The following is a 19,808-nucleotide window of genomic DNA, read 5'->3' on the forward strand; positions in this document are numbered from 1 at the left end:
GCCAGGGGTGGAGGTTTAGTCAGTAGTGCACAGGTATACATATGCACCTAATAATATCCTGTGGAACCTGTTAGCAACCCCAACACCGCTTTGGTATCTGTAAAACAGATTCCTCCATCTCTTCAAAAAAAAACAATTTTTTTTAAATACAGTAAAACCCAATCATTATCTATCCATACCTCTTACCATGAATATTTACAGTAGCAGTCTCAACCTTTAGGAGATCTGCATCAATAAGTTGGATAACCAACCCATCAGCAGTTTGGGTATCTCTTATGAAATTGTGAGAATATCTTTTTAGCACTTTCCATTGTTTATATATGGTAATGTAACACTGAACTCCCCACAAGGACTATGAATCATATTCTGTATACAATACCAAAAAGCAAAGGATATCACTCTTTATTTAGGATTTCAGCAGAAATAATTTTATCAATCTTGTCCGGTTTAATTTTTTATTTATAACCATAAAAGTAAGTATATGACAGTGAGGCAAACTTTGATCCTGCCACTTAACATGTTCGTATAATACTCAACTAGATCAAAAACACAATTTTTGTCAAGAAATTCATAAATTTCAGGCCAGTCCCGGGCTTCAGGTAAAAGTGACAGTCTTTCAGGCAGATAAGTCAGGACAATCTTTTCTACATACATATGTCAGAGCATCTTTAGTTTTCTCATGCAAATATCGTGGTGAACCTGAGAATGTTGAAGGGAGAATAACTTGTTTACCAATTTTAACTGAACTGGCATTAACATCAATATTAACTGCATCTCTGCATCTTGTAGAGCGATATCTCTAAAGTAAAGACTGCTGGGAAATTTCTCTCCTTAAGGTTGGCAAACCTGTGTCGTCATAGCCATGCTAGTAATGTACACTGCATTATGTCTGTAAGTTGTCGCGTTGTAGTATATTTGATTACATGTGAGTTATTACGTTATAAAATGAATAGGAAAATTGATGTTGCCGCCAACTGTGAAATACACGGATTCATTCGTTCTTTAAACTATCAAAAATTAAGCCAGCTGAAATTCATAGGCACTTGGTTGCTGTGTATGGCAATAATGTAATGAATGAAAGAAACGCCTGAAAATGGTGTGACAGGTTTAAAAATAACAAAATTAATGTGCATGATGAAGAATGTTCAGGGAGGCCCTTGATAATCACCGAGGACGCAAACTGATGGCTACAGACTTTTGGGATCAGTTTGGCATTCTGCTGATTGATTTCATGTCACATGGAACGACTATAAATGCTGAAGCCTACTGCGAAACTCTATGTAAGTTACGACGTGCCATTCAAAATCGGTGATGTGGGTGGCTGACCAATAGTGTCATCCTGATAATGCACGTCCACATGTTGCGGGTCCGACACGTGATTTGCTGAGAACATTTGGATGGGAAATTTACAATCACCTACCATATAGTCCAGACTTAGCTCCTTCTGATTATCATTTGTTTGGGAAATTGAAAGAATTTTTGAGTGGTAAGCAATTTGCGGGTGATGATGAACTTTAAAATGCTGTTAATCAGTGACCAAATGGACTGGCAGAAGAATACGACAAGGGTATATTGCAGCTGGTGTATTGCTATGACAAAATATCTTAATTCATGTGGCGATTATATAGAGAACTCATATAAGGTATATAGTTTAAGAGAAATAAAAAATATTTATAAAGTTTTCAGAATAAATTTTTTTACAATGAAACGGTCTTTACTTTAGAGATAACATCACGTACATAATCTTCTGCATGTAATTTCATCTGATTGTAAGGTATGAAATTCAATCTTTCAGAAATCATTTTGGCAATTATATCAACACTATACTGATAAATAAATTCTTGTAATAATGCAGATGATTCAGATTGCTTTGTTGATCATAAAACAATAGCATAAAATTACAAGTAAGAAACTATTTTATCCTGATTAGAATTATTCTGTAGTTGAATATTGATATAATATCAGTCTTCTTCTTTTATAAACATCAGAGGGTACTGTAACAAATCATAAGAATGATGAAGCTCAGAAACACATTGCAATTGATCATCATGACCATGTAACAAATATTTCTTAGACCTTTGTCTTTGTCCACTAATAATGCTGTTAGTTCATCAATTGTTAGCACATTATATTTGGCTCTATATTCATATACCAGAATCTGATTATCAAAATTAACCAATTTCAAACTGTTTAATTCATACTTGACACAAGATTATATCTGAAACTCTCCATGAGACCATTATTATCTTACAAAACTTTTTACAATGATTCAATCAATTCCCTTTTCAAAGTTGGGTTTATATTTGATCAGTTTCAGACTTAAAATAAATCTGTAAGAATTAGGAAAATATTTTCAGATTCGAACAGTAAACTGCCAATCAAATGATGAACTTGGCCCTTTATTTTAAAAATAGACATTAAATTCCCGTCTCTTATTTATTTTGCTCCAAATGATGTCATTTGAATAGGGTATTTACTGTCTAGAATTAGCTAAGAAATGTTCAGATAAAGGATGTGTTCCCTAAATCAAATATTTAATAAAATCAGGAGGATATTGAAGTTGTTCATGAACTACTTTACACCCAGCACAAGTCCAGAGGAGTTTCATCATTCTATTTTTGTCATTGCAATGCTTACATATTTTAATCATGTTACCTATTTCAATATCTTTCAATTTCAGAGTGATAATCAAAAGCTGATTTGAGACCTAAGATATTTCTTGAATGTTGATCTCAATTTTGAGCAGACTGTAAATTACTCTTCAAGTCTTTGAGAACACTTGGCATAGATTCATATTGTCTACGATCATAAATTTTGTAGCTTTAAAAGTTCTTCTTTATATCTGTGACCTCATCGCCTTAGGAATTATGAAAATATTAATATTAAATTTAAAGTTGAACCTGTATGTGTGGCTTACCCTTATGAAACTTCTTAGTTCAGGATATAAAAACCTACACAGAGCTACTTTATTTGTGTGAGGATAAGTTCTTGCAAGTTGCCATCAGATTAGACAATAACATTAGTAAAAAACAAATCTTTCTGTAAAAGTTGATATTAATATCAAAATTCAGTATTCCCCAAACCATCTAAACTTTATTAAATATATATGTAAATAGTTATTCCCTTTAATTTTATTATCAAACTAATTTGTTTTTAAATATATATCACATTAATAATACAAATTAATCTTTTCTTAATAACTGATTGAAGAAGTTGATATTGACATAGACAAAGGTATTAAATTTACTAATAGACGTTCTAGGTTATTTATATATATGGTTTTTAAATTCTGAATTATATAGTAGTGAGATGGTGAAGTTTGAACAGTGGTAAACATTCCAGGGTCATGAGAAAACTATAGTTAAAATTTGGTAATGATTGGTTCAGTAGTTTTCACTTTTATCAATAACAAATGAAAAAGACATCTCTTTATATAGTATTAAGATTTACGTTATGTTATTTTATCTCTCGTCAAGCATCATGACAGTTTTAACTGTGAACGCTAAGTCTTTTGACTGTGAGAGGTAATTTTTGCCCATCCCCAGAATTGTAAAGTATTTATGGAAATAAACTCCTGAATTAAAAACTGTTCAGCAAGGACCCTTCCCCATAAAGTAATTAATAGAAAAAGCTTAACCTAATACTTATACTATTTGAAAACTGTCTAATGTATTAAAATTCAGTATAACTTACTTTAGCAATTACTTAATTCAATTCATTTGGAAATTAACTGAGGCTTTACTAATTGGTAAACTGATAAAGGAGTGCTTGTTTTAGTAAGTAGCAAGTTCAACTCAAGATCACCCACACCACTTAATCACATTTTCTATTTACGTAGCAGTAAAACAGATTTGTACTACAATCAATGTAAAAGCTATTCAAAGTGGTTGTGTAAGAACTAGTGCAAGGTGTGTCAACGTGATATCATATAAAATCCAGGATGACTCAATCCACTAATGTTTCACTACATATTAGTAGTTATAAACAACTTATGTTTTAAAATACACCTCTATTCATTATGTACAATATCAAATAAGCTTGCATGACTTCAAAGCAGACTAAATTGTACCAACCATAGCACTTTGTTACAACAGGATAACTTGAATGAAACACAGTATGTGTAAGACTCTTCATTTGTTCATTTATCTGGAGATAAATAATACTAAATCTCAAAAATATGTTGAGATTTGTATTAATTAAGAGTAAATTCTCTTAAATGTGATTAAATCTGTTTATTTTCATTTTTTAATCTTGTAGACAATAACACCAGTTACATGAAAAACCATGCCAGCAAGTTGGATAAGATAAAAAGATCAATAAAGAAGGTTTTAAATACTGAACACTAAACCTTACATCACATTTAATAAGTACTCAAATGGTTCAGATGGTTAATACTTTCAAATGCCCATGATTTTGTAGGTGAGAGTTTCTCACCGATAAAGTGAACTTTTGTCAGTATAAAAACTATTCTATATTCTTAAAAATAATTTATCCTATTCACTATAACAGAAACTCTTTTAAATATTATTTTACCTGTTCAAGAAGAAGTGATAATGCTTCATGGTTTGCAACAACAACAGCTCCATAATTCTCTTCCAGACTACTATGAATAACACTACGATGCCTCTTTCTGCCACTGCCAACACTATCAGATAGTTTCCATTCATCTGATTCAATTGGATCTTCAATTATACCAAGCTACACGTAAAATATAATGACAAAATATTAATTTTCATTATTAACAATCAGATAATTAAATAAGTATTAAAGCCAACTAAATAGAAACTGTACAAACCCCAATATTCAACCTGATGTGATCTATATAATGTATTATTATGTAGTGATCAGGAAAAAAAAATTATTTATTGAATAATCTTAACTTTTGCAACTGAGGCTGTTTGAGTAAAACATTGTTGGAAGGTCTTGTAACATTTGAAAAGACAAATATGGTATGGGATGCCACTGTTCTGTAATGCATGACTATTACAGCACTAAAATTCATCATCACTTAACATTTTAACATAATTCAGCTACTAACTCTCTCTTCTTCAAATTAACTTAATTTTAAAAGTCTACATTTTCTGTCACTTTTGCTTTCCTGTTGTCCATGTTTATTGTCATAGAATGCATTAACTGTAATTTATAAATGTACAGTGTATTTTATGCAAAACATTCTCCTGGGTTGTGCCAATATACATTATCTGTAATTTGTACGTTAACCATATAAAAACAAAATTTTCCAACTTCTGTTAAAATAATCTATCTAATTTTAATTTTTAACTCATCATTATCCTAGTTTTATCACAAACTTTGTTTCATTTTTGTATATTTTCTAACCAAATTTTTCTCTTAGAATTGAATCCATTCTATCTACTACTTTTCAAACTCATTCCAAGTTTTAGTTAAATTAGCAATCTGTTATACAGATTACAACATTTTTACAGTTGTTATTCCCTTCTCAAACTGTTATCTTAGTTCATTTATTACTTCCAGAGACAGATTAAAATTTACTTCCTTAGACAGATTAAAAAGCAGTGGCTGTTTTAGACACTTGTCTAAAAAAAAATGTTTAAAATTTATTTGTTGGCTATTGCCAACACTTTAAGTCAATGTTTGTTTTACTTCTTTCTCATTATAGGATGGAAACTTAGCCAGCCATATTACAATTATTGTAAATAATACTCAAATTATTATAAAACTGACTTTCAACTTGGCTAAAAAAAGAGAAAAAGATATTAGTATATACTAAAGTCAATATAGTCATATTTCTACATAACTGTCTATTTAGGCATATAGACAGCACTGTATAGTCATACTTTCTAGCACTTGTATGACAATATCAGTTTGATTCCCAACAAAGAACTCTGTAACCAGAATAACCATCCAGTTAACCCTAGATCAATTCCTCATTGGTTTCAAAGTCCAGATTGCGTTACACAGGATAGGGTTGAAAATCCTCAACCTGCATTGTTTAAATTTGCCGTTGTGCAACCTTTAGACTATACCTATGCATTGTGATGTAGAAGAACACTTTTTTGTGGTGTGTTGTACCATTTTATTTTAGACACTGGTCCAAAAAAATGTTTAAAATTTATTTAAAAATTCAGAAATCATGAATGATGTCTTATCGTGCATGATTTGTTCAATCTGCTGAATATTTATCAGTCACTATTCAGCATTGCTCTTTTTCCCCTAATTGCGCATATCTACGTGTTTCTTTCCAGATTTCAGGGACTTATCTCTTACAGTGCTTCACTTACAATATTATCACTATAAGCAACAAACAATCAAACAATTGATATTTTTGCTCTACTTGCAGAAACCAAATATTGCAATACAATTGATAGGAACAATAATGGCAGAAAAATATTTAATAAGATTATATACTGCTGAGAGTGACTGGATCAGTCAATCAGATGTAAATTTTGAAATCATTTTTGTAAATCTACTGGATAATTGCCAAGATTCTATTATTTTAAGTCATAATTTTAAAGTAAATAATGCAATAACTTGAAATAAAATTTCTTTAAAAAAAATAATAACTTAATATGCTATAACAGATTACCTCACTACTGTTATTAATGTTATTATTGTAAATAATATCAGATTCAGTTTCACTGCCACAATATGATGAATGACTGTTTAACAGTGTGGGTGTTGACACAACAGCAACAGCAGTGGCAGCAAGCATAGCAGTACTGCTGTTATTAGATGGTGACGAAGATGTTACCATCCTAACAGTTTCATACACATCATTGTCCTGAAACAAATGATATCTTCTATATATATATATATATATATATATATAAATGAATGTTTGTTTGTCCTGTTTGTGTTCCTATACCATTCATCCAATTGCGATGAAACTTTGGTGAGTTGTTGTGTGCATGCCCGTGAAGGTTTCTGAATTAGTTTGGACCTGCTAGGTGGCGCTGGGTTGAAATATTTCAAAAAATTGTATTTATGATTTGATTTGGCTCATATTCAGAATATGTTTTACTTACATGGAAAAAAAACCTCTGCACAAAATAGACCCAATAGATGACGCTGTTGTAAGATGTATGGAAAAATTGCATTTATGATCCGATTTGGCTCATATTCAGAATATATATTAGTTATGTAAAAAGAAATATTTTTGCAAAGAATGGACCAGCTAGGTGGAACTGGGGTTGAGCTATTTAGAAAAATTGTGTTTTCGGACCGATCTGACCATATTCAAAATATATATTAGTTAAGTGAAAACAAAAGTTTTTGCAAAAACTTTACCTGCTAGATGGCACCAGTGTCGAGGCAATATTTGTATATGTGTCTGCTATAGACTAAAAAACTACTGGACCGATTTATGCATGGGCCATTTTACAAAATGGTCTACGTTGTCTGGAGAAGGTTTAAAGTTAATGAAATCCTCCATCTGACCAGTAGAAAGAAAGTTAGGGGCATTTTGAATCGATTGCTGTGTTTAGAGAGTAGTTTGAATTAAATTATAAGTAGTGCTATTTACATTTTGACTTTTATAAAGTGAAAGATTAAATTCTGTGAAGTTCCGTAATGCTCAGTTTTTTAATGTTCTATAAAACTTTCAATTGTGTTCATTTATATATATATATATATATATATATATATATATATAAATGTGTGTGTGTATGTGTGCGTGTGTATACTCAAATCTAGCAATAGCAAAGCATTGCTGGATCTGCTAGTAATACATAAAAATGGTGCAATAATGTACTAACATTACTGTCAAGTGATAAACCATTAATATTAGTCATTAAAGTAACAACAGTCAACAATCACAAATTTATTCAACAACAAAAACTTAACTATTTCTCTTCTTGTCAATTATCACACTCCATTTTTTTTCTAGCTATTACATGGAAAGTATTAAGATAAGAACATTTATATTCAATAAATAATTAGAAAATAAATCAAATATAAAAAATCATATTCTCATATTTTAGACAGAAAATAGCTATTAGCTAGCTGTTCTAATTTTTTTTAAATCAACAATGATTAAAACTAATATTATGAAATTTGGTATAATAGTTTGCATACTAACCACAGAGTAATAGTATTATTACCCTGTGAGAGAATTATGCAGGAGGTAAAAGGGTTTACTGCTTAGATTAGTTATTCACATAATCTGTAAAAAAAAAAAAAAAATTAGACTTCATTTTTATAATTTAAAATGTAAATTGTGCCCAATCTCTATATTTTAAAAATACAGACTTATATGTACAATGTAAGGGACAGATTGAGTTTTAAATATGGTTATATCACAAGATTTAACTAACAAATTTTTTAAATTGTTTATGAACTATCAAGAAGTCAAAATAGTATATAATTTTATAATAAACTGTCTGAGAATTTTAAATTACTTAATCATAAATGTAAATTGTTTGCTTTATTTATAATAAAGCATATAACTCTGAAGATTATATTTTAGGTTATTCAGATTTGGGGAACCAGTAAATACACAACTGATGTGTACATGGTGTATGTTATTAATATACATTTTAATTTTGACAATACACATTCATACACACATCATACAAAATTCTCTTACATACTAAGAAATTAACTGGTCTATCCATCCTTTTCTTTCTTTTTCCTGTTTAGCCTCCGGTAACTACCATTTAGATAATACTTCAGAGGATGAATGAGGATGATATGTATGAGTGTAAATGAAGTGTAGTCTTGTACATTCTCAGTTCGACCAATCCTCAGATGTGTGGTTAATTGAAACCTAACCACCAAAGAACACTGGTATCCACAATCTAGCATTCAAATCCATGTAAAAATAACTGGCTTTACTAGGACTTGAACGCTGGAACTCTCGGCTTCCAAATCAGCTGATTTGGGAAGACGTGATCACCACTAGACCATCCCGGTGGGTTGGTCTATCCATCCTAACTCAGATTTATGGAACATTTTAGACGTTATATAAAATAACGTTTAAAAGGTAAACTGGGTTTTTCGAATGTATCAGATCATTTGATTAAAAATAAGCATACAGTATCAGATATTGACAAAATTAAAAATATTCAAAATTAAAAAAAATGCAATATGGATAGGAATAATAAGGGGTTTGACATTTTAGAAAGGTATTATATATATAAATATGAATAAATTTAATATGATGAACCTTCAGACAGAGTATAAAGAAGATGGTATTATAAAGGCTGCAGTAGATAGCACTACTATCTGTTTTGATAATAATGTAGAGTAATTGATTTTCCAATCTGGTTAGTAAAATAAATTTAGTGAAATTGCTAGCACATAATTTTATTTTACTTAAGTTTTTGATTTTAATTTTTATCTTTATTTTAATTTATTTGTTTATATTGACATTATATTGTTCACATATGTAAAAGTTTTTATATTTTAATTTTTTAACTTAATTTTAATATAAATTTTAATTAATTAATCTTTATAATTTTTAAATAATTTTTTACATTTACATCTTGTTTTAATTATAATTTAAATAAAGTTATTTAAATTTTTGTATAAGTTTTTAAAGTATGATAAATAAATTTAATTTAAAAGTTTATAATAAAATTTAATTAGTATATATATACATATATATATATATATATATATATATATATAGTATGAAATATAAACTACCAAAACACAATATTTACAGTTAAATTTACTGTATTAATTCCAATAATCAATTTTTGCAGGATTCTGGATCTTCAGTTGGTAATGATTTTTTAATTACACTAAATTAATTGCATTATTAATAATTATTAAAAATACTTATTAATTATTAATAATGACATTATTATATAATTAAATTAGTTATATAATTACACTTAACACAGTTGTCAATATTTTAATTAATTATTTGAATTGTCAAAATATATATTATATAAAATACAAATCACCAAAACAAGGTTAAACTTACCTTATTAATTTCCAATAATCCCGGTTTTTGCAGTATTCTGCATCTTCAGTTGGTATTAAATTTCTTTTCATTAAAATGTATTATTATTAAATAATAATTTGTCATTTTGTTATGGAGATTATAATATTTTCCATTGTCAACTAATGTTGCAAACATACATTTACTTGTGTGTACAGTAATGAAATATTTTAATCTTTAAAATGTACATTTTCTTTAATTCTATTATCACTGTCGTCAACTGTTAGACTGTAGTTTTATTAAATTATTAATTAAATCATCATCCTCAAATGTGATCTGGTGGTTCATCATTATATACTTTTTGTTTATATTTACAAATGTAATATTTCTCGAGTATATTCATTTTTTTATCATTAATTTTATCTCCAAAATCTCTTAAGTTGTTTTTACAATCTGTAATGTTATGTTTGTATTCTAACAGCTAAATTAATTACAGCTCTTTTTATATTTTTTATGTGTAATGTTCTGTAAATTGTAAATATTTTTTTAAATAAACTATTAGTTTTAGCTATATAAATATTGTTACATTCATTGCATTTAATTTTATATACTCCTCTTAATAATTTTATTACTATTATTTTTTAAATATTTTATAATGTGATTATTTGGTTTGTATGTTTTTTTTTTTTACTTTTTTCATATACATTAATCATTTTTTTTTAATTTTATTTGTGTAACTAATTACTAATAACTATTATTAATATTTATGCTATTTTTTGTTATATTTTGGTATAACATTCTTGGTATAATTATTCTAATTAAATTATTCCAGTACTGGACAGCCAAAGTACATGTACGTTTAGAACATTATTTAAAATTTGACATTGAAAAATATTATAATTTCTACAAAATGAGAAATTATTAAAAGGTAATAAGTTTTAATGTAAAAAATATAATTTAAACCATCTGACGATACAGGATATCCATGACAAAAAAATAAACAAACAGTTATTGGAAATTAATAAGATAAGTTTAACTTATCTAATTACTGTGTTTTGGTGGTTTGTATTTTATATGCTATTAAATTTTATTAGCACACAGGTCAAAATATTACTGAATTATTTGAATATTCAAAATAAAAATTTATAGATATATATATACTAGTCGGTCAGGGTTTCCTTCACTCGCCTGACTATCTAGCCTAGGTGTTCTGCTCCCTGGATCCCCAGGGCATAGGTGAACCCTGGAGCCTACGATAGGGCCATAGACCCCGGCAGTGTTTGTTACCCTCATGGTTGTAAGAATAATAGTGATAAATAAAGTATTCAGGTTTTATAGAAACCTGAAAAAGAAACCAAATTACAAGCAGAATACTAGTAACTAAGGTACACATCTTTGACAATAAAAAATTTATAACTTATTTTTGTTGCCATGGTGACAGAAATATAATAATGAAGTAAAAGGATTATTTTTTTTTAATGATATCTTTAATTCACAACTTCACTCCTAAGGGGGCTAGGGCCTCAGTCTATGGCTTAAAACCTTCCCTGGGATAACACAAATGTATCCTGCAAATTTGAAAGCAATCAGTTGGTTGTTTCTCACGTGATGCGAGAAACTTTCAGACAAACAACTTTCAGACTTTATGCAGTCTTCTTAATATAATGTACCAGATTAATTTATTAAAAAAAATAAATATATTACATGTAGAGGTCACAGGGGGCCAGGGATACTAAATTTTTAATGGTAGTTACACTTAATGATGATTTTACAAAATTTAATTCTCATCACAAAAAAAAATACCATAAAGTATTGTAACTGGGTGTAGGCCTATAACTACCTGTGAGAAAATAAATAAATATATAAACTTAACAGCTGTAAATAACCAGCAAAAGTGACAATAGTTAGTTACTCTAAAATATGATAGACATTCCCAAAAATGACAGGCATTCATGCCAAGCTTAATTGGATAAATGATGATGAACTGATTTCCTAATGCTTTCTTTAGTAAACTTAATCAGCATGGTAATCCAAAGTAAAATACAAGTCATATTCAGCACATCCCGAGTAAAATCTTCACCTTGTTCACTACAAAACTGGCTGTATAATAACATAATTCTCTCAGAGAAATCTTCTCTACTACTGAAATGCTTATCACAACTATATGTATCACAATCATAAGAAAAATTAAGATAAATAGTATAAAACGATATACTTATTGTACATAACTTTATCAAGAATCAATCAATCTTTTTTTTATCTTTTTTTTTATTTTACAACCTCAGACCTATATTCTAATGAGAAGGCATGATCAGTTGGATGAAATAGTAAGAGAAAATGTGTCAAATGCTTATCGAACTGAACATGAGATCAGCTGATCTAGAAGCTAGCGTGATAACTAATTCTTACACAACCAACTGATCAGCTGGCTCTATAGGTTTTTCATAGTTTTTCAATTTATCAGAAAGGAATAATAAAACTGAAATAACATTAAATGTAATATAATAAAATTAAAAAAGTTTTGAAAATAAAATAAAATCCCTCCGATTTAAAAAATTAATTTTTGTAATTTTGTCTAAACTTTTGAATGTTTCAATTGGATGTTTTGAACTTCATTTATTACATTTTTCTGAATGAGGTATTATCAGAATAGAAACAGTATTCAACATTTAACATAAAGGAAAACTGACATTTAAAAAGTTTTTATGAAAATATCTCAAAATATTGGTGTTTTTTAACTATATTTTATGGCACTTTAAATAGAATAGTGAAACACACTATTTAAAACTGGTAAAATAAATCATTAAAGATCTTGTATTCATTAAATAGACTACACCCTAATTCAATATTGGTCTTGTCACACCATTTCCTTATTTTTATCAAGGTGAGGGATATCTTGCCTTTTCATATCTTGGAACAATTTTTTTCAAGAAATGGTTAATATTTTCTGTAGGCCTATCCACATTTAAGATAAAAATGAAATGTTATAAAATAAACATTTAAAAAACTGCTTAAAATGCCACATTAATAACTGAAAAGAAAAAATTTTCAATTTTTTATATTGACTTTTTGAAGTTAATCAAAAAGTTAGAAATTTCTTGGTAAGCATTTTTAATTTGGTGCTGAATTCAAAAAATCAAAATTTTATAGAACTGGAAAAGTATTTCTTTTTATTTATTACAACATTATTTTAAAGTAGGCTTTTGTTACAAAAAATGTTTGTTTCAAATTAAAAAAAAAAGCTATGTAATAATAATGTTTTTGTTTACCGAGAATGAAGCTTACTAACCCACTTTAAAATTATTCACTTTAATAAATTACAGTAAATAAGCAAAGGTGGTCTTATTTTATTCACCAGTTACTTTTCTGTTAATTTTTATTGTTTCATTTCATTAGTAAAATCTATCTTCAAAAAGTGAAAACAATCTAAACACAGTCATCATTTTTCTGACTGCTGTTTAATCCCTTGCTTGTAGAAAAGACATTGGTGTAAGCCTTTTTACATCGTTTGTACAAATGTGAAATATTTAATCGCATTTTTATTTTAAAATAACACCCTCAATCATGATGTATGAATGGTGTTTAACATAATTTAAACATTTTTTTTATTCATCTTAGAAAAAAAATACCACTTTTACTTTGAGCAGGTACTTGTGCTCAAAATAAAAACTGACTGATAAAACATTACACTGTATTGAAAAAAAACCCAGTAATGTCAATACCAAGAGATGCTTAATAAATATTTCTGTCAAAGGAAATGACTAATGTTTATTAAATTTAGAGAATAAATTTAATAATAAAAGAGTACTAGAGAAAAGACATATACTAGAAAAAATGTTACAAAATAATAGATTAAAAGACATTCAATATACTGTAATTATACGTGTAATATAAATTAACAGCATGGTAAAAGGGGAAAACAATATATTAAAGTATCCATTATTTATTCCAGTTATTGCTGTCAGAATATGACAGATATCTAAACTATAATTCTGTTTTAAATATAGTGTATGAGGAGTGAAGTTGACAATGCCATCTAAGCAAAGCAGTGTAATGGGATATAGTGTAAATTAATTGTGTAAGTAATTGGCATTGCTGTTTAGAAATACCAATACTGAATAAAGAAACAGTAGCAAAATATTGATGAAACTCCTACTGAATCATTTTTATCTTTACATTTTGTAGAAACTGATATATTTGTTTTTTCACTGATTGCCTCGTGACATTTAATTTAAATGTAGCTATCGTTACTATTTCTTGTAAATTAATTATAATCTTAAATGCATATACTTAAGTACCCAGTATTACCAAATACCGAATATATATTTCAGACTTACACATGTATGTTTCACATCATCCCTAAATATTATAATTAATATACACAATATAATAAAATTTCAGCAATCCAAAAGTTATTTCAACCAGAAGATCAGTTTGAAAAATGTAATACTCTCCACCTACTGAAAATAAGGTGAGAAACTACAAATATTTTGCAAGAATATAAGATAAAAATGATAAAAAACAGACAGAGATAAGGGGAACATAAAAGTACTTTAGAAAAGATGTTAACATGATAGATGGATAAATATTTTAAATACAAGTAGAACATTTTTTTTATAAACAATAACAACACTTGTCATTATCATCATCATCATTTGAGAAACACAAGCAATAAAATGCTACAGTGGTTCAAAATATGAAAACCAATAACAAAATTTTAAGAATGAGCTGTACAGGACATAAGTAATAAACAAAATACCAAATTGTTGTACATAAAATATGAAACAAATATGTTCCAAGTACTTTGTACATTGTAATGAATGAACTACATTGTAAATAAATTATGTTGGACACCCAATTAAGAAGAATATTTGAAAGTCAAACAGATGTGAAAATTGATCTCATGAAATAAATTTATGTAGGATATATGAGTAAAAAAAAGAAAATAATAAAATGAGAAGGGGGTATTACAAAAGGACCCCAAAAAATTTTAAAGAAACAAAAAATAAATTAAAACAGATAATAGTTTAATAGAGCACAGGAATTTGAAGTTTTTCAATTTTTGCCACATCATCAAACAAAACAATGTCAATTTTCTACACAATACTTGTGTAACATTGTGACTTGTATAACAGTCACAATCAATCAACTAGTACAACACCCACAGTCATGCAGTAGTTGTTCAAAGGATTTATTGGAATATTACCAGATGGCAAGAAGTGTCTACACATTAACCTGTGCCTCATATGTAAATTACAGAGGGCAGCATCTTCATAAACATGCCTCATTCTGATGAATTCCAAGGCAATACACCAGACTTAATCTTACTGTCACCCATACATTCTGCCAAACTTCCTTTAACTAGAGCACATATGGTCAGAATAAGTGTAACATTATTTTCAAAAATTACAGAGTGCAAGGTTTCTTAGTAGGTAGAGAAATAGAGTATAGAAAATACTCAAGGGTTATTTATTAATGTATAATACATGTTATATTTTAATACACATTACATGTCTGCTTTTCTTCCTTGAATCATTACCTTAAAAAATTTATTCAGGTTTAAAAGACTTAGCCACAAACATTTAGCATACTTTGTGAAATACATTATATCATACAACAACTGGGTTAAGTGATAATGGAGTAAATTATTTATTTAAATCTATAAAGGATACAAACAATTTCTTTTTATTGTACACATTTTAAAACAAGAAATGTCAAAATGATTTTTAATTAACTCAGTAACAAGAAAAAAAGAATGAAAATAATGTAAATAATGATAAAATGTTATTAAACAGTATATACTTAGCATTTTAAAGGTAAGTAGGATTTAGCAACATAGTTATTGTTTGCAAAATACCTTTAATACTAAAATATCATTTATTTTAATTTCATTATGAAAAATCATTTTAAAAAAATGTAATTCTTCTTAAGGGATTATAAAACATATTTTGATACACACCTGATGAGATGCATTATTCTTATCCCTTAAGCTTCCACTCCTCTGAGGTTTTTCTGGCATAACTTCCAATCTAGAATTACCTAAAATAAAAACAAATGCCAAAATTACCATAAAGTTATTGTAATTTACATAAAGTTATTAGGCTGAGCAGTCTGACCCTCACCAATTCTATGATCAATGTTTATGAAAAGCATTAGCAGCACAGAAGTGTACTAAGCCAAAACTTAAAAAGTTAATAAATTACCCTTAAAAAATGAAACTAAAATTTGTTTTATTGAAATACTGACCCAAATTAGCATAAAGTCCAGTTTCAGGAAAAACAGAAGGAGTTCCAAATGTACTAGTGTTGCTATTGGTGTTAGTAGCAGATGCAAATGTAGAAGTTTTAGTTCCAGCAGTAGCAGAAGTTAGAGGTGGTGGAGGCCGAGCGGGTGGGGCTGGACCTCTGACTATACCGAGGGTAAGATCCAGTGATTGGCTTCGAGGTGGGGGAGGTGGTTTGCTCGGCCGGCCTATGAAATATAATAATTAAAACTATGAACAAATTTTATAGTAAATATATTAATAAATAGTTTACCTGATACAGTTATAATAATAATAATAACAATAACAATTCAATTTTTTCTAATTGTGCCACTGAAGTAATAATAAAAGGAAATGATCAGAAAGGAATTTATTAAAATATAAATATTAAAAACTCAGTTTTTAAGAACTTATGCATGCAAGGAGGGAGGCGTAAGGCCTTCAATCACAAAAAATAATCAATTATAAGTGCAAATAGGAGTGGCAGTTATATCACTGCATGGTTTGAAATCCCCTTATCTCGAGATGATTAATATGGCAAATTCCAGTGACACAAATGAAAATCAAATACTCATAATGAGATTATAAATACATGTATAACTTTATTAGTCTTAAATCTCGATCATCTATTTATGTAAATCAGAATGTCTGTATTATGTTTGATTAAACTCAAAAGTTCTAGATCAATCTAAATGACTATTTTATCTATGGTTCTACAGATGTGAAGATGGTTTTAGATGTAAATTCATTCCGATTACTCTGTCATCTGGTGAGCAGAAAAAGCTTAAACAGAGAGCATGTTGAATTTTACGGCATCATTTTTTTTTATGTAGTATCATTTAATTTGCTGAGTAAGTGATGATCTGTAAGGAAAGTTATATGCTTGCTGTAAGTGAAAAAGTCATTTATAAAAAATACTGAACTTTATTTTGTTATTTCATTTATGAAAAACTGTTCTTGAGGATACCACTGATCTAATAAAAAAACTTTGTTGTACCATGATGTTTGCAAGAAGTGACAACTTTTCATATCAATTGTTATCCATGTACTGTACGAGGTGTGTTCAAAAAGTAATGAGAATCTTGAAATTTCATGGGATGCATTAGTCAAATTTTCAGGATTTTTTGTTGTATTGGTAAACATGTCTGAAAAGTATCTGTACATTTTTAGCCATATTGGATATTTAGTCTATTGTCAGCTGTCAAAAGGATAACAAGTGTTTTGATACGATCGGCGATTTTTTATTTGTATAAATAATGGATAAAAGCAAGTATTTACGAGTGGTATAAACGTTTCCAAGAAGGTCGTGAAGACGTAGATGATGAGCGCCCCAGACATCCCAGCACATCAACAACTGATGAAAAAGTGGAAAAAGTGAAAGAAATGATTATGAATGATCGCCAAATCACAACCAGAGAAGCCGCTGATGATGTTGGGATATCAATTGCCTCATGCCATGAAATTTTTCGGATGTTATGGGTATGAAACGTGTGACAGCAAAATTTGTTCCAAAATTGTTGAATTTCGAACAAAAACAGCGGCAAATGGAAGTAGCTCAGGAGTTGCTAAATGAAGTCAACAACGATTCTCAACTACTGAAACGTGTCATAACAGGTGATGAAACTTGGGTTTACGGATATGATGTCGAAGGTCATGAGTTCTTACCTCAAGGTCAAATGATCAATATGGAGTATTACTACAAGTTCAACGCCGTTTGCGTGAAGAAATCCGAAAAAAAACACCCAGATTTGTGGCGAAACAATTCATGGCTTTTGCACCACGATAATGTGCCTGCTCACACTTCATTGCTTGTTCGTAAATTTTTTAGCCTAAAGTGTACATCTGTACACTTTTTTAGGCTAAATTTTTTAAGCCTAAACAGTGTACACTGAACACTGTGTTTATACTGATGTCATTACAACAGTGTAATGATATCTCAGCCATCATATTCACCAGACATGGTCTATGACTTTTTTCTATTCCCAAAAATAAAGGGAACTTTAAAGGGCCGTCATTTTACAAGCATAGATGAGATTAAAAGCAAATAGCTGTAAGAGCTAAACGCTATGCCAAAGATCGAGTTCCAGAAGTGTTTCGGGGATTGGAAAAAGCGCTGGCATAAATGTACAATATCTAATGGAGACTATTTTGAAGGAGGTAACATTAATGTAGAAGAGTAAATAAAATTCTTTTCAAAAAACAAAAATTTTCTTTTTGAACAGACTTCGTATGTACAGAGAATTCAAGGAGGTTCCTACCAAATAATTAAGAGTTATTCTTTGGATAAAAAACTGACAAAAAAGTTGTAATACTTTCTGGTATTAGCTATTTATTCTTATATAGTGGAAAAATAATTATACATGAAAAAAGTTATCTAAGATTTCTTTTTTGGGGCGAGGGTAATTTATGATGAAGTTTTATTGAAAAATTTTCATTATATGTCTAAATAAAATAAAAAATGTTTTAAAAATTCAAAAAATCAGATTTTTTCTGCTCCTCCATCTCCAAAATCACCTTCCAAAAGATTTTTTTATTTAAGTTTACCTACGTTAAATGCAAGAAACTGAAAAAATTCCACTGAAAAGTGTACAACCTATAAAAAGTTACCTAGATTTTTTTTGGTGGTGGGGGTGAATTATGATGAAATTTTATTGTAATATTATTATTAAACGTTTATTAAATTTTTTAGAAAATAAAAAAAATCAGTATTTTTAAACTTTGATCAGTTTTCCTATCATCAATATTGCCCTCAAAGTATTTTTTGGGTCATTTGAACTATTACTATGCCTAGGAAGACATTAAAAAGATTTAGTTAAACATTATGAAATAAATAATAAGACAGCTTTTTAATTTTTGAGGAAGGGGGAAAACTTTTTTAAAAGTGGTAAGATAAGCATGCACACATGTACTGAGCTTATAAAGTGGGGGTTATGTTAGGAAAATATTAAGAAAATTGACCTCCCAAAAAATCCCTCCTCCCCCTAGAGATATTGACCCCCAATAGTTTACCAACAAATTGCCCCATAAACACAAGTCGCTGCACAAAATTTTATCAACTGGTTTATTCAGTCAAAAGTTATTAAGCTTTAAACACATCAACTCACATACATACGACATTACTCTCCTCCTTTTGTTTTTTGGGGTTCTTGAATAATAAAACATCAAGAATTGCAAAAAAAATCATAACCCATTTTTTAACTGATTACCATACTTTCCTTAGTAATAATAGAAAATAGTAATGAAAAAGGTTCATATAAAAATGGTTCATATTTATTTTGCTCTAGATTTATAGCATTTAAAATGTTTTGCTTTTTTAGCCTAAAACCTTTATTGCACTTGTATGAACACAATTTATTTTAGATGTAACTTTACGTAAAAATTATAACAAAAATTGGTTCCATTATCATGCACTAAACACTTTTTGAAAAATTCATGTAAAATATTGTAAGAAAAAGCCAAAATCTGTAACTATTTCATATTTTTGTTAACTATTTCAAAATGAAAAAAAAATTAGTTACTAATCTTGTATAGTACTTAATTCTCCAAAAGTGTTCATTGCATAATGTTAGGACCAATTATTCTTAACTCTTTATGTAACATTACACCCAGAAACAATAAATTTATCATTTTAAATTACAATTGGTCATTTTATGGTCTTTAGTGCAGTATCACATTATTTTT

At 28.6% G+C, this 19,808-nt stretch overlaps 1 protein-coding gene across 4 annotated transcripts in view; it reads right to left on the reverse strand.

Annotated features, from left to right (window-relative positions):
- Positions 1-19,808, reverse strand: part of LOC142325424 (uncharacterized) — a 200,053-nt gene that overhangs the window by 16,306 nt on the left and 163,939 nt on the right. The window contains exons 7-10 of one of the 4 annotated variants that reach the window (XM_075367178.1): positions 16,112-16,336; positions 15,825-15,904; positions 6,566-6,760; positions 4,534-4,698 (exon numbers count right to left, since the gene is read on the reverse strand). In XM_075367178.1, the coding sequence (XP_075223293.1) occupies positions 4,534-4,698; positions 6,566-6,760; positions 15,825-15,904; positions 16,112-16,336 (665 nt within the window). The remainder of the gene's footprint in view (positions 1-4,533; positions 4,699-6,565; positions 6,761-15,824; positions 15,905-16,111; positions 16,337-19,808) is intronic. The other 3 variants (XM_075367179.1, XM_075367180.1, XM_075367181.1) reach the window with 3 other exon arrangements.

This window comes from Lycorma delicatula, chromosome 5 (assembly GCF_047948215.1).
Source record: "Lycorma delicatula isolate Av1 chromosome 5, ASM4794821v1, whole genome shotgun sequence".
NCBI classification, from domain to species: domain Eukaryota; kingdom Metazoa; phylum Arthropoda; class Insecta; order Hemiptera; family Fulgoridae; genus Lycorma; species Lycorma delicatula.